Raw genomic sequence first — 14,055 nt, 5'->3', positions numbered from 1 at the left:
TATAGACCACAAACAACAGACTGAGAGTGGACAGATCACATTTCCGATAAAACTTGTCGATGTAAAGAGGACAGGACACAGCAGATTTGATAGTCTATCTTCATGGACAGAACTGTGAGCTCTTTTATCTTGACTTGTATTCACAAACGGAAATCAAGAACCCGATCAAGTTTATATTTCTCTAGGTTTGCAAGAGCAAATTTAAGGAATCTTTTGAGCAGATGTCGTACACAATCCTGTTGACGTGTAACGGAAAAGGTCGCAGTCAATTCTGTCACAGTCTTGTTGAAAATCATTGTACAAGAAGTCGTAGGACAAATTGGAAAGTGTCTTGTTAACGAAGGAAACACTCAATGTTTTATGTGATGATTTCTTCTCTCTCTACCATAGAGAATATTATAACTGTGTTTTTTAACGTTTATTCATACGATTCAGTAGTTCAAGGTTGGGTCTGAAGATGGTACTGTTTTTGTAAAATTGGCAAGGTTTTTCTGTGAAATGCCGTCGGGTGGGCGACGCATACATCTGCTACTGTTTGATTGCGGATTCACTCTTTTCTACTTTCCGATCTACTCCAACATGTTCGTTTGCGTTGAGATCTAAGTTTAAGCTGAAATCTTCGAGTTACCGAGCTAGCATGCAGTGCTGGCTAGTCTTTTGTTCCTTTCCGCTCGACCAAAAAAATTGATGAATCAAAGAATTTCTTACATGAAGACCGATATTATTCCTGTTTTGTATGTTTCGTTGTCTTTTATTGTCTTTTTGTTGTCTCAGGCTTAAACAGTGTTGTTCATGCTCCAACAATAATATCAATGGTAACACAAATCCAATTTGGGGCGCTCAACTGTGCTCTGGGTTCGTCATCTTGTGAAGATATAGTCGAGGTCCCCCTGCTCGTCGCATGCAGTAATCTAAACTTTTCAGTGGTTACTTATTTTTATCATTTATCATTGTTTGCGATTGTATCTGTTTTATTGAATTGTTCCTGTATCATATTTACAATGTTTTTATTTTTATTTTTGACAGGGGTCTAGAGAAAGGGCTTAATATCTGGTTCTGTTAACCCTGTCCAGTTACTTTTTGTAACAAAGCCTGAATACATTTTTTTTTAATGCGAACTTTGCAGAGTTTCATCTCTCTCATTTTCCCCGTGCTGGTTTTAGCTAGGTCCCTTCATATTTCACACACCTGCAGCTTGAGTCATTTGATCGGGGCCCTGCCAATTCTCAGTATGTGTTCGCAGGTACTAATTAACGCGGAACGGTCTCTAATCATCCTTATGACACTGTCCTGTCTACTGTCGTCGACAGGTGGGTCTTTTCGGCGAGCTTTCAAGGCTCCTGGGACTTATTATTCACTTGAATAACCTCTCTGTCGGCACGTAGCAACCGTCGTGTCTACGTGTTAGACAACTCCGTTCACTATCATTAACTCAAAAATTTTATCAGGCATCAGATGTTCTTTTACCAAGGACATTGTGTCTTTTTATGTTTGTGTTCTCTCTAGCTGCTTATGTTGGGAAATTGGACAGCAAAGTAACAACTATATATTAGCAAAGGCATAAAACTGTAGAAATTTTGAAAAAGGTTATACATTATATGCCACCAAGCAATGCTACACACTGAAATTATAAAAGCACAAATTACAATTTCTGAAAAAAAAAACGTAAATATGATTTCAATTATTCACGTCGTTCAAAATGTAACATATGATCATATCAATCAAAAGTAATCCAATAGAATGAGCCATCAAGAAACAAGGCATGGCAAAGCTTGGAATTTTTTTGTTTTCTGTTTGAAATTCACCATGCTTGTGCTATGTTCAAGCCATACGTTGATAGCTTCTGCACTACTTTCTCATCAAGGATATAAACTGCCGCGATACCTCACGGAACTAGTAGTCCTAGTAGAAGAAGGGAAAACGTCAAAGTTGCGTTACGCAGTAGAGACGATTATATCACCACCCACTGTGAGCACTACATAAATCCTTCTTTCCTTGAAAATGTTGGCCTAATCGGGATACTTGTTGGGTTAGAAGAAATAGGTAGGGTCTAAGCTTTCCCATTTTAGTCATTTGTTCAGTTCACCAGTTTAGTTGGCGTAAGGACATATGTGAGTTGTTGGGTCATACGGATGGATACATCAGAAATCTGGGGTGAAGAGTAGGGGTTGTTTACCACAGCAGCTTTGCTCGGAGTTTGAACTTAACAGTCCTCTGTTTTCTTTGCATGGTTATCAAGTAGATCCTTGTGAATTTCTAGTGATTAAGAATTTTTAGGGTTGAAATTTGGGTTAGTACTTTTATGAAGCCTTGTTTCAGTGTATTTTAGATGCTTTCCTATGGACAGACCTAACTGTGTGTTCACAGGGATGCCTTGTTTACTTGGATAGTTCATTTACTCCATTAGCTATCATACTGCTCCATAAACGAATATTAGGGCACAACCGAGCACAACAAGGTTAATAAACGTTCAATATATACCTCGCAGAAAACAAGTCAACATGGAACGACGGCATCTCGTCATCACAAATCTTCTCGTCCTCTTCGCATTTGCGTGCGGTCAGTTCAGAATGTCATCCGGATCGGAGGCACCGCCACAATATCCGGTACCCGTGCAGACTGAAATCACACTACAGGCCGGAAATGGAGCCTTCAACAGCCCGAACTTTCCTGACAACTATCCAGGTAGGAACAATCTGTTACTAATCGGATCAAAGCGACAAGGATGGTGTCAAAAACTAACCAGTATTTATACCTGGGCCAAGAAGCAATCAAAGTCAAAGGGACGCTAGTGTGGTAGCCAAGTTACACTAATAGAACTGTATCAAGTTGGCAACCACCCTCAAAGCTACCACACTGGTGTCGCTTCTACAACTACCGAACTACATGTAATTTCACATCTACAACTGCACTCATGGCTACCTCACTAGTTTCACTTCTACAAGTACAATCAAGGCTACCACATTTCATTCCAAGCCCATTTAATTCATAATGCCTCTGTTATTGTTGACATCCATCCTCGTGTGTTTTGGCGACGTGTAGGAGGCGGTGCCATTGATGTACGGCAATGGCCGAGTTTCGATTGATTCAATTTTTTTCATTGTCTCAAGGAGTTGTTTTTCTTAAACTTTAGAACCTGAGAGCCATACCTGTTACAATTTCATACATTCTAGATGTGTCAGGCATTTTTATTATCAGCCTTAAAAAAGAATATGGTAAAGATTATGTGTGTTACAGCTTTTTATATACTACTGTAACAGTTCCTAAATTTTGCTGTTTACATTTTGCATCTACAGCCGGTTTGAGCATCCGTTGGTTGATAGAGACCGTCAGTTCAAAGGTCATACAGCTGACCTTCCAGGATTTCGACTTGGAAATATCCATTATCAACCTTGACTGTAACTTTGACTACGTGGCGGTGTATAATCGTGATAAATCAACAAACCTGGACACTCTAATCGGTAAGGCAGTAGTAAAATAACTATTTAGTTGCATGGAGTATATACTCAATTGAAAGATGCATCTAACGAGTAAGCTTATGTAGCATGGGCACCGCATTTCCTACAGCTTCAACCCCATGTACAGCTAGATGACCCACCTTTTTGAGGTCTCATCAAGACCTTCCTACATAACAAATATCAAGACAATTCAAGCAACAAGAGGTTCTTGAGTAATGCTGACTGGAGTGGTGCGGAAACACAAACAAACAGACAGACAAACAGACACACAGACACACCCAAAACTATATCTCCATTTTTCATGGAGATAACTAGGCATTCTCGAGTTATGCTGATCATAACAACAACAACAACAATCTTTATTGACACAGCAAAAGTACAGCGACTCTCGTAAGGTCTACTTAATCTATACATACATACATGCATGCCAACAAACAAAGTTCATACTAATGAGTTTGTTTACATACAGTCATATGGAATAGGGCAACATATTGATCATAGACACACACATACACACATACGCGCGCGCTTTGGCTTTAACTCTCGTACAGGCCATCTACCAGGAAACACAAAACAACAAAAATCTTGGTTGTTAGTGACGATAATAGCTAGATTATAGATGTATTTCTCTCATACTCAATTATGGAATAATCCGCAATGCCTAAGTAAAGTTTCTTGTCTGTGTGTTTTTTTTCTCCCAGGGAAGTTCTGCGGACAAACGTTTCCAGGAAGCATCCAATCCTACGGGAATGCGATGTCGGTAGTGTTTGTGTCTGATGGGTCCGTTTCTCGGGCAGGATTCAATGCAACATTTGGTACTGTGAAACGAGAAGGTGGTACGGTTTGCCATGGCTCCTTTTTGTAGTGTTTTGTGGTAACCCATTCTTTGATAAATCAATCAATTAACCAATTGACCGATCGATCCATCGATCTGTCAACCAATCGATTAACATACCATGAGTATGTCCCGGTATGTAAAATGTGTAGGCTTTTGTAAACAATTACAAGGCACCGTTGTATTCTAACTTATGTGTTAGAAAGCATCTACTTGAATGTACATATCTGTCTGAAGGCAGGTATATATATATATATATCTTGTTTTGTTTTGTTTTTCTCGGTCTCAATCTCTGCTGTCCGCCCAGACCTACTTCTGCTATACCCCTTTTCTTATGTTTATGATGAATACATATCATACCAGTCTCTCAATCAAATGTATTTTGGACTATTGTTGAGTACTATGTAATGAATTGTTACAATGTGTAACACATATGAAAAAATATGTTAAATAGCTAATCATTTTACAATTTGATTATTACATAGGGTTTGGATATGCAATTGGACAAGGTGCTCCAAACAGATGTTTCGCCGTTCCTGAGACGTTCTACAACTACTGTAAAGATCTCGGCTACCAGAGGACAACGACGACCAACTTCTTCGGTCAAAATATCAACGACACTTTGGATTCACCAGAGTGGTTGAACATGAAGAACCTCAACACATCTTGTCACCCTCACCTCCGGCTCTTCATCTGCTCACTGTTGATGCCTCGCTGTCAGCTTACACCCGCCTTCACGTCTAGGGGAATACAATTCATGTATGTTCACACACACACACACACACACACATACACACACACGCACACACACACACATACCTACACACTCACAAACACACACACGCACACACACACACACACACACTATTTGATACGGCATGTGACCAGCAAAAATATTTTCTAGCTTTGTCGTTGAAGAGATTTTATCAGTCACGTATAATCGCAGTTACTAGAGTATTCTCCAATCAGTTACATTTTCCAAAGGTAACAAACACGTACCTCAAAATTTTCGACTGTACGTCTTGATCACGGAGTAACCTAGTCTCGCGAGAACACGAGACTAGGACGAAACTTGTGTAGATCTTCTGGCCTCCCCTGCCTCCTTACGGAGTAGGGGTAAGTAGCTAGGACTTGGGCAATTCGTAATCTTCGTTAGCTTTGGTATCATAGTGCAATCAGACCGGAACTGGTCATAACCTGAGCATGACAAGCTGTACGCCACCGGATTCTACTCTTCATTGGCTGTTAACGTTGTGCGTAGCGTTCAGCCAAAGCGTCTGTTGAGCATGTCTCAGATTCACTAATATCTTCCTGAAATTAAAATTAAAATTGAGGTCTAAAAGTGATTGATTAACTTGATGAGTTATTTGTTTTTTGTCAAAAGACCACAGCAGCAGCTGCCTTGTCAGTCACTGTGCGAAGAAGTCAAGTCATCGTGCCCGGCAGCCTTCGTCAACGGGACTCTTCAATCAACTGACTGCAGTGTGCTGAACGGTACGGACTGCCTCAACCTGGCATCTCCCGAAGGTAAGTTTTCTTTACGTTACGGCAACTGCCCTCCCCATGGAACGGCACGGCACTGAGGGTCGGCATTTGACAACATAATTTAGTAGAAAGTGAAGCTGTTTAGCTTTGCCGTGCAGTGTACCAGGTAAGTTACTTATTGTTGAATGGTACTACTTGTAAGAAAGTCGTGAGTAATCAGCTAGTGGTATTAAATGTTTGAAATTTAAAGATTGCTCTAGAATTTCATTTCATTTCTAAATACGGCAGTGGAGTGTGTAAGTGTTTCTTCGTACCATGCACAAAAACACTACACAGAAATAGTTCTCTTGTAACGTTACGCGTTCTACACCAACTTCCTATCAAATGGTGTTATCCAAATCCCGTTCAGAACACATCAGCACGGTTTCATGACTACAGGATGAAAGGAGTTTAATGGGGTTGAATATAGTCTGCAACATTTCACAGAAGTGTGTTTCAATTGTAACGTACTGTGAATGCAACCTAACAGGAGGAAAGAGAGTTACCGATTGCCATTCACGTATCCAATGTTTTAATCCAGACTGCTACTACGGTAAGGGCCAGAACTACAGGGGTGAGGCGACTCTACCCGAGGAGAGTGACAAGTTGTGTTTGAACTGGACGAGCGTTCTGTCGAATCAACTGCTGTACAACTACAACTGGGCAAATCCGCAGGAGAACTACTGTAGGAACCTCGGTCTAGGTAAACAATGCACAATTGCATGAGAAATGATAACATTTTATGTGTAAAGTTGCTTTTTATATTTCCATACAGCGTTTGATCGTCTTGAATATGAATATTTTTCATCATAGAAAACATGCAAGAGCCGTCCTGTTTGGTACGTTCTGGTACAGCAGGCAGTAACGAACTGGTCGTCGTGGAACCGTGCGGACTGAAACCATGTGGAGGTGAGTTCAGACCAAATGGCAACCTTTTTTCGTTGCCTCTTTCTTTCCCAGCCTGGTAGCCATCCTATTCTAGCAGAGGCTCACTCCTCTTATTACTTACCCGCATAAAATTTGACAAGGGAGGTGAGTCGGGGTTAGGATAGGGTGGCTACCAGGCTATCTATTTCGGCTTTGTCACGAGGAAAACGATAACAGAAAATGACGTCGTCTGACGTGCAATGTAACATCTACGACCAACACAATTCCAACAGGTTACATAACTCTGCCACCCTAAAAAGATGCGTCCAAACGTACGATCTGCTGGTCCGAACAGATCTGCTGGTTCCGAAAAAACACGTTCCTTTCTGCATAGATAACAAACAACACTGTCTTCTGCATCATTTTCAATCGTTGTAACGTGGCACCGTGTGCCTTAACATTACAAATGTCTCACTTCTTCAGCAATCGGATGTGGAGTTCCCCCGGACATTGAGTTTGGAACCAGAAATCCGGTGAAGAACTTCCATCGGCCCGGAGAAAAGGTGTTCATCACGTGTAATGCAGGCTACATCCGGGAGAACGACGACATGTCCATAACGTGCACGCAGAACGGGACATGGAGTCAAACGGATAACCTCGGGTGTTCTGGTATGGCGTTGTGCTGTAAATATCATCATAGCCTGCCGGTATCCAAACCTATTATATCCGAGTCTCTTCTGTCCTCTTCGCAAATAGCCCATTATCCAAACCTATTATAGCTGCCGAGTCTCTTCTGTCCTTTCCGCAAATTGACGAGAGGACTATAATAGGTTTGGGTGGCAGTAGTCCACTGTGTTCTGCTGTTGCAGTGGTCAGAACATCCTGCAGCTACAATCAGTCTTCCTTCAGGTTTTGGTACCAGGCTAAAACTTCATAGCTATTGACGCCATACACTGGCCTGACAGCGATATTGACTGTTGCATACGTATCCCCTTTTCCCATTCCCAAACCTTGTTTTAATGTTTGTCATTGGCTGACATTGAAATATATTACTGACAGTGGCACCAAAGCAGCTGTTTTATAACGTTACGTTCACATGAGTTGATTGTGTGGATAGTAAGTCACTGAGAGAAGTAATGTTTTCTTTCATATATCACTGTTATACAGTTGACTCCAGGATCCAGTTATCCAACACACTGCTGGCCACAGACCGCTACTTACCTCAGCTGCCTCCCAGTACGGGCCACGTCAATGTGAGCTTCGAGGCAGCGGTGGTCGAAATCATCGACGCAGTAAGTTTAATGTTACCAACTAAAACAACCTTCAATTTCAACATGTAAAATTTACACATTGTTGTGGAATTTCCTACCACAATCAGAATATGGCACACTTTTATTAACCTTCAATTTCACAGGATTTTGGGTCTTAGAATTGCACTTCTGGCTAGGATATTTTGTCATTGTGTCATACCCTAGCTTTCTTATGTCTTGTATTCATTTCCATAGGATGAAAAAAATGAGCACATGTTCGGATCAATGGCCTTCCGTCTGGTGAGTCCTGGTTACGTTTGGTCTCGGTTTATACTTCATATCAGCACAAGCTTATAACACCACATCCTGCTAAAGCAACAGTGCCAATTTGAAACGTTTGCAAACATGCATCTACCGCCCCGTGAGCTTTGCATCTAAAAATACAATTTACGTACCAACCATAGACATAGTTCTCATTTGCCAAATGCCTGTTAATTGCTCCGAGGATCAGCAAACATCCCTTTCTAACTTTATCGGTAACTTCTGTCTGCTTGTAACATTTTCCATTTTGTTTGAGCAGAGCTGGAAAGACAACCGCCTGTCTTGGACACCTGCGAAGTACGGCGATGTTACTCAACTTGTCCTGACCACACAGGATGTGTGGATCCCTAATATCTACCTGTATAGAAAGTAAGCAAGTTACCTCAATTACTTTAATAAGAATAAGTCATAAACGTACTAACATGAAGTAGATACCCTTTCGTCTGTGTGGGGTTCATTTCAAAATGATGCCTTTGGCCTTCATTTTACATTTAGAATGTCCTTATCTTACTGCAGGGACAGTAATGGCATACAATCATGAATGTATAGCTGATGACTGTACGTTTGTTTATGACTTGCAGCGGAGATGCCAAGTTCAGCACGTTCCCAGATGCACCTGTGACAGTCACCAGTGACGGAGAGGTTGGGTGGGAAGTTGTTGATCTCCTGACGACAACCTGCGATCTTGGTAAGCTCTTATAGCAAACAAGAGGCTCTTGAGCTATGCTGACTAGAGTAGTGCGGAAACACAAATAGACAGACAAACAGACAAACAGACACACACACAGACACAGACACACCCAAAACTATACCTCCATTTTTCATGAAGATAACAAACATTGATAATATCCCTTGCCCTGACAGGTGATGGCGATTGCTTCATGTTTATAGATGATAGCATTGTACTGCATAGATTGGTGACTCACGACTTGCGCTATGATCCTCATCATTGTTTTGATTTCATTCATGGAGAATTAATCTGCTCTTATTTATTCTTCGCCAAAGCACATTTTACTGGGATAGTGTCCGACACCTAACGTTAGTGCTTCCTGTGTTCTTACCTCCGAGAAAAATGGAGCTCATATTTTAGGCAGCGTTTGTGAGTCTGCTGGTCAATAACATAACTCAAGAATGGTTGGATGGATTGCTTTCATATCTAGTGTGTTGGTATGTTGAGACAAAAATACAAATGATTAGATTTTGACCCCCTGTCGACTTTTCTAGGTACTACAGCGGAACGTCTGGCTTTGATATCTCGAGTTCAGGGCAAGTTATGGTCACGATTTCTGGGTGGTAGATAGCTCTTGTTTACCTTTGCACTGCATCTTTCTCTTCACTCTATGCTTATATTGCTACAGAGCCGGCGCTGTTCCCCTTTGACTCCATGACATGTCCAGTGTGCCTGGGAGCGACAACAAGTGTAGAACGGTTTACCTGCCCGAAAGAACAGGACAACGAGAAGCTGCTAGCGTCTGAGTCGTACGTTAAACGTTTCATGAAATGTGGCGATGAAAGGAAGGAAGTTGTGGACCAATGGAACGCCGAATGGACGGTATTTACTTTCTTGCTTAAGCTTGTTTGTTGGTTCCTTTGTTCATTTGTTTGTCTAATCCTGATTCATTCATTTACTTAATAGTAATAATCTGTAAATAAATAATCTGTTCGCTGAAAAAAACGCAGGCACGATGACTTCTAGAACAGCCAGTATACACTCAGCTTAAATGTGTTGCATTTTATAATCATTATGTTAGAAATTAGAAACTAATCATTCGACGAAAAGAAGATGCATATTTCTTATTACTGCCATCGCTCTAAAATATCTTACTATCTTTTATCAGGAAAACTGCACGACTGTAGCACACTCCTTATCACATACTCAATAAAACGATAACGATACGAGTGCTCTATAACATATACATGTAGACAGATCATACTGTCAATCAAAAACAGTTCAACCAATAAGAAGGCCGGTGCATGTCCATCGAATGACTGCATTGGTACGTTATTGTTTTGCATTCCTGGGCTTTGACGGGCGTAGGTAGGGCTATAGGATCAGTCTATAACCAAATGAAGTTATGCTTTTTCTCCAATAGGTATCAGTTGTAGATGGCGCTTTTGGGAACGGCTGCATCGAAGTGAAATTTGACCGCATCCCGACGTTCCACTTCTGCGCCACTCTTTCTCCGCCCATCATCCTCTCCATTCTCATGTGCATCACATTCTTACTTCCAACAGACAAGGTCAGTAGTTTGCTTACATCAGCCAGAAAATAACAAAACTTCTGTAAGGATGTCATTGATAACTCAACTGGCTCCAAACATTGTAAATGTATCATGATATGCTGGGAATACAGATCAGGAGCAACGGCATGGTATTACAGCAAACGACAGGAAGGAATTTGCATATTTACCAGCGACTCCAGTTTTGAAAAATTCTGTATTTCTCCCCACTAGTTTTCAGCAAAACATTGTCAAACACAGAAAAATTCCTCAAATGTCTACTTTCATAATTACCAACAAAGACTAAGTTTCATTTGCTAAATGAGGGATGACAAGCTTCTGAATGAAAAAGAGGAACCATAAACAAATGAACAGAAGTACGATGTAGAAAAATCAAACTGAGTTTCTTACATGCTTTAACTTGAATCACAATAGTGTTAGGTAAATCAACATTCATCAATTTGAAAATCGTAAGGTATCTACCTACCTAATGCTAGGGTCACATTTCCAATCCGGGGCCGGGCCGGGCAGTCTTTGGGAACGAAAAGTATGATACAAAAGACAACAAAAACACAAAACTTACCCGAAATTATTTAAGAGCATAGCTTGTCCAAATTTATGAACCTACACTTTGATTTTTCGTTTCCGCAAACAGCCCGGCCGGGCCCCGGTTAGGAAATGTGACCCTAGCATAACTAGTCCTAGATCGTAAGGTATCTATCTCAAAAAATTCAAGGTGGACAATCACAAGACTGTCCAGTATGATGTGCTTAAACTTGAATTCAACACTGTCCAAATATCTGTTATATCTAGGGAGATCGTGTTACCTTTGGCATCACGATTTTGCTGTCGATGGTGGTGTCTCTGGTTTTCATCACGGATGTGTTACCAGCCAAAGGGTCTATGCCTGTTGTAGGTAAGGGGTCTTATGTTAATTTTGACATTTGCATTCAGTAAAATGGCAGAAAGCTACAGCGGGTAATCTCACTGGACTTGCAGCACGTTGGTGACCGCGCTGCAACCGAGCGATTTGACAGAACGATGTGTGTGTTCTGTTGTCTTTTTAGTCATACTTGTACGTTTTGCGTTATATTCCCAACGTGCCAGAGCTTCAGTGAAATACCCGCTTTAGTAATAGCTTATCCTTTAATCTCATGGTCTGAGCTATTATCAACAGTAAAAAAGAAAGGAATGTTAAGAGTGCTTTTATAGCTAACAGCATTTCTTTCATGAAATTTTCGTAATGCAAAGAAGCGAAATATTTTTTACCTTGATTTGCCTAGAGAATGGTGTTGAAAGCATATATTGTTTACACCTTATGTATAAATGTAACTGACCTTTGCATTATTTACTTCCAGCGATCCTTCTTGTGCTGTACATGTGCATGATGGGGGTATTCATGCTCATCACTGTTGTCGTCATAAAGATCGGCTCTCGGGTAAGTGAACAATATTGTGCCCTTGTTCACTTGCCTATGCCCCAGCTGCTCCCCAATATAACTCAATTCAATATTTGTCCGTTTTATTCATGTATTTGTTTATACTTTTGTTAATGGCATCATTTTGTATTTGTATATTTATATCACTAACGATTCATGGTATGCATAATTTTATGTATAATTCAATAAGCCAGAAAAAGAATTCATCCTATTGCTTCTGTTCTGTTCATTGTATTAATACAAAGCAGAAATTAAACATTAAAAAAAGATAATTTACCTCATCTGACACCAGATCACACACCCTGACAAGCAAAAAAGCTCCACCTCCCTTACTATATTTATTCAAATAATACAATGTCAGCTGTCTGTGTCTTCCACAGGAGGGTGATCTCCCAATGCTCATCAAGAAGGTCTTCCTCCGGTACATCGCCAAGATTGTCTTTCTTGGGGACTTGACGAAGCAACAACGTGCATCTCAACAGTACGTCTTTGAGGTAAACTTGGGTGCTGATGAGGAGGCGATTGATGAAGAAAAGAAGAAGAAGAAAATAAGGTAAGTGCGCGACACTTAATTCTACTTTAGTTCCCGATTCAGATTTTTAGAAAGTACATGTGGATTTACTTTGAACACCTCATGAAATTTTCATTCTATTTGGAGCTGTCTTTGGAGACCATCACAAACAATCAACTATGACTTTCTCTGCTAATACATTAGTATATAGATTGGCCACTAAATTTTGGCCCTGTAATTTGTTTAGATACGCGTCTATAGTGAAGTTCTTCTACTTCTACTTTCTACAATATTTAGTAAATCAACTCCGACTGAACCAATCAACCAAATGGAACTGATGCTGTCATTGAAGAACACCATCAGCGCTCTGGGTGATGCTGTGAACAACCTGGCAACATCGAGACCAGCAAAGACTAATGACAAGAAATATGAAGTTAAGACGGACTATCAGAATTTGGCCAGGGTCTTAGACAGGCTGTGTATGGCTGCTTATGTCTTTACGCTCATTGTATCTATTCCGATTATTAGGTTCGCTGTTGGCAACACTGAAGAATGATACTTTGACTTCGACCACTTCTGTAATGAAACTGTTGAATATGTAACGTCACAAGGTGTTTAACGATAAGCAACTTTGTGTATGGAACAAATTACGACAACTATTGGTAGTATTAAAAGTAAATTGAATACTGAAGATATCGTATATTATATTGGCAGGTAATACTTGGACATGTTGAATGAGCTTCTACTGAACTGAAATATAAACCTATAGCTATCTGAGATAGTGCCGTATTAACAAATGGTTTTAGTTGACATGTCTACATTAAATTGCATGTTACTTGACAGGAAAGAAATTCATAGAATGTAGAATATATTGATTTTGTGTATATTGTCAACGATAGTCTCACTTATGTATTGGTGTGTTTACAGAAATGCGTGATTGATGCGTTTATTGTTTACTGGTGTTGTCAAATCAATTATGTATGTATTAGTGAATTTCTCCTAGAAGTTGGATATTTGTCTAACATTTATCCCTTTTGTATAGTCATGTTCTGTAGAAATTAAAGCTTAAATTCTGTCATAACATTAGCATTTTGTATAAAATGACCATGACAGTCCAAAGAATACTATTCCAATTTCAAGATGTTAATGGCAATATCCAACCCTGATGTTCAGTACAACTGTATGCATTTTGTGGAAACCTCATTTATTTGTGATATGTATGAATAGATGTGGGTTTATCAGAGCGACTGGTAGTGCAAATTGTAGCATAGGTGAGTTCCATATGATTAGCAAAATGTACATTCACACTGTTGGTTATACATAGGTGTTTGTTCTGAAAGGTGAGATATGCATAATGTTGGGCAGGGCTCTATTTCTTGTGTAATTGAATGACTATGATTAAATAGCGTCAGCTCCCTCCGATAGATGTCTTCAAATCTAGGCTAGGAGCAAGCCTGACCTGCCCCCTGGGTGATACTGAAGCCAGGCTGTTCTCCGCTACTGTGTTAAATGAGTGATGTTATCTGACAGTGTTGAAATGTAAATGTAGTCCCATTGGCATAGCATTTTGAGGCCATAGTGTCTAGGGCACGGTATTATAAGGTGGAGCCCAATCCTCTCCTTCCACCACCT

At 40.3% G+C, this 14,055-nt stretch overlaps 1 protein-coding gene across 1 annotated transcript; it reads left to right on the top strand.

The window, feature by feature from the left end:
- The first annotated feature begins 2,486 nt into the window (after positions 1 to 2,486).
- LOC136439458 (uncharacterized) lies at positions 2,487 to 13,845 on the top strand. Its single transcript, XM_066434906.1, has 18 exons — positions 2,487 to 2,685; positions 3,297 to 3,461; positions 4,160 to 4,294; positions 4,779 to 5,052; positions 5,678 to 5,820; positions 6,359 to 6,520; positions 6,631 to 6,726; positions 7,168 to 7,353; positions 7,852 to 7,976; positions 8,190 to 8,234; positions 8,515 to 8,624; positions 8,837 to 8,943; positions 9,614 to 9,807; positions 10,349 to 10,495; positions 11,288 to 11,390; positions 11,833 to 11,912; positions 12,293 to 12,465; positions 12,721 to 13,845. The coding sequence occupies exons 1-18, from the start codon at positions 2,502 to 2,504 to the stop codon at positions 12,977 to 12,979; spliced, it is 2,688 nt and encodes an 895-aa protein (XP_066291003.1). The 5' UTR covers positions 2,487 to 2,501; the 3' UTR covers positions 12,980 to 13,845.
- Positions 13,846 to 14,055: the final 210 nt, after the last annotated feature.

The sequence above is a fragment of the Branchiostoma lanceolatum genome, chromosome 7, assembly GCF_035083965.1.
Source record: "Branchiostoma lanceolatum isolate klBraLanc5 chromosome 7, klBraLanc5.hap2, whole genome shotgun sequence".
Classification (NCBI taxonomy): Eukaryota; Metazoa; Chordata; class Leptocardii; order Amphioxiformes; family Branchiostomatidae; genus Branchiostoma; species Branchiostoma lanceolatum.
Note: the sequence above shows the minus strand (reverse complement) of the source record. Positions and strands in the feature narration are given on the sequence as shown.

What these genes read in the sequence shown, in the direction of transcription:
- LOC136439458 (XM_066434906.1), top strand. Translation starts at nt 2,502, where the DNA reads ATGGAACGACGGCATCTCGTCATCACAAATCTTCTCGTCCTCTTCGCA. An exon ending in CGGACTGAAACCATGTGGAG is followed by an intron (nt 6,727 to 7,167) that starts GTGAGTTCAGAC and finishes TCACTTCTTCAG; the next exon opens with CAATCGGATGTGGAGTTCCC. An exon ending in GACGACAACCTGCGATCTTG is followed by an intron (nt 8,944 to 9,613) that starts GTAAGCTCTTAT and finishes ATATTGCTACAG; the next exon opens with AGCCGGCGCTGTTCCCCTTT.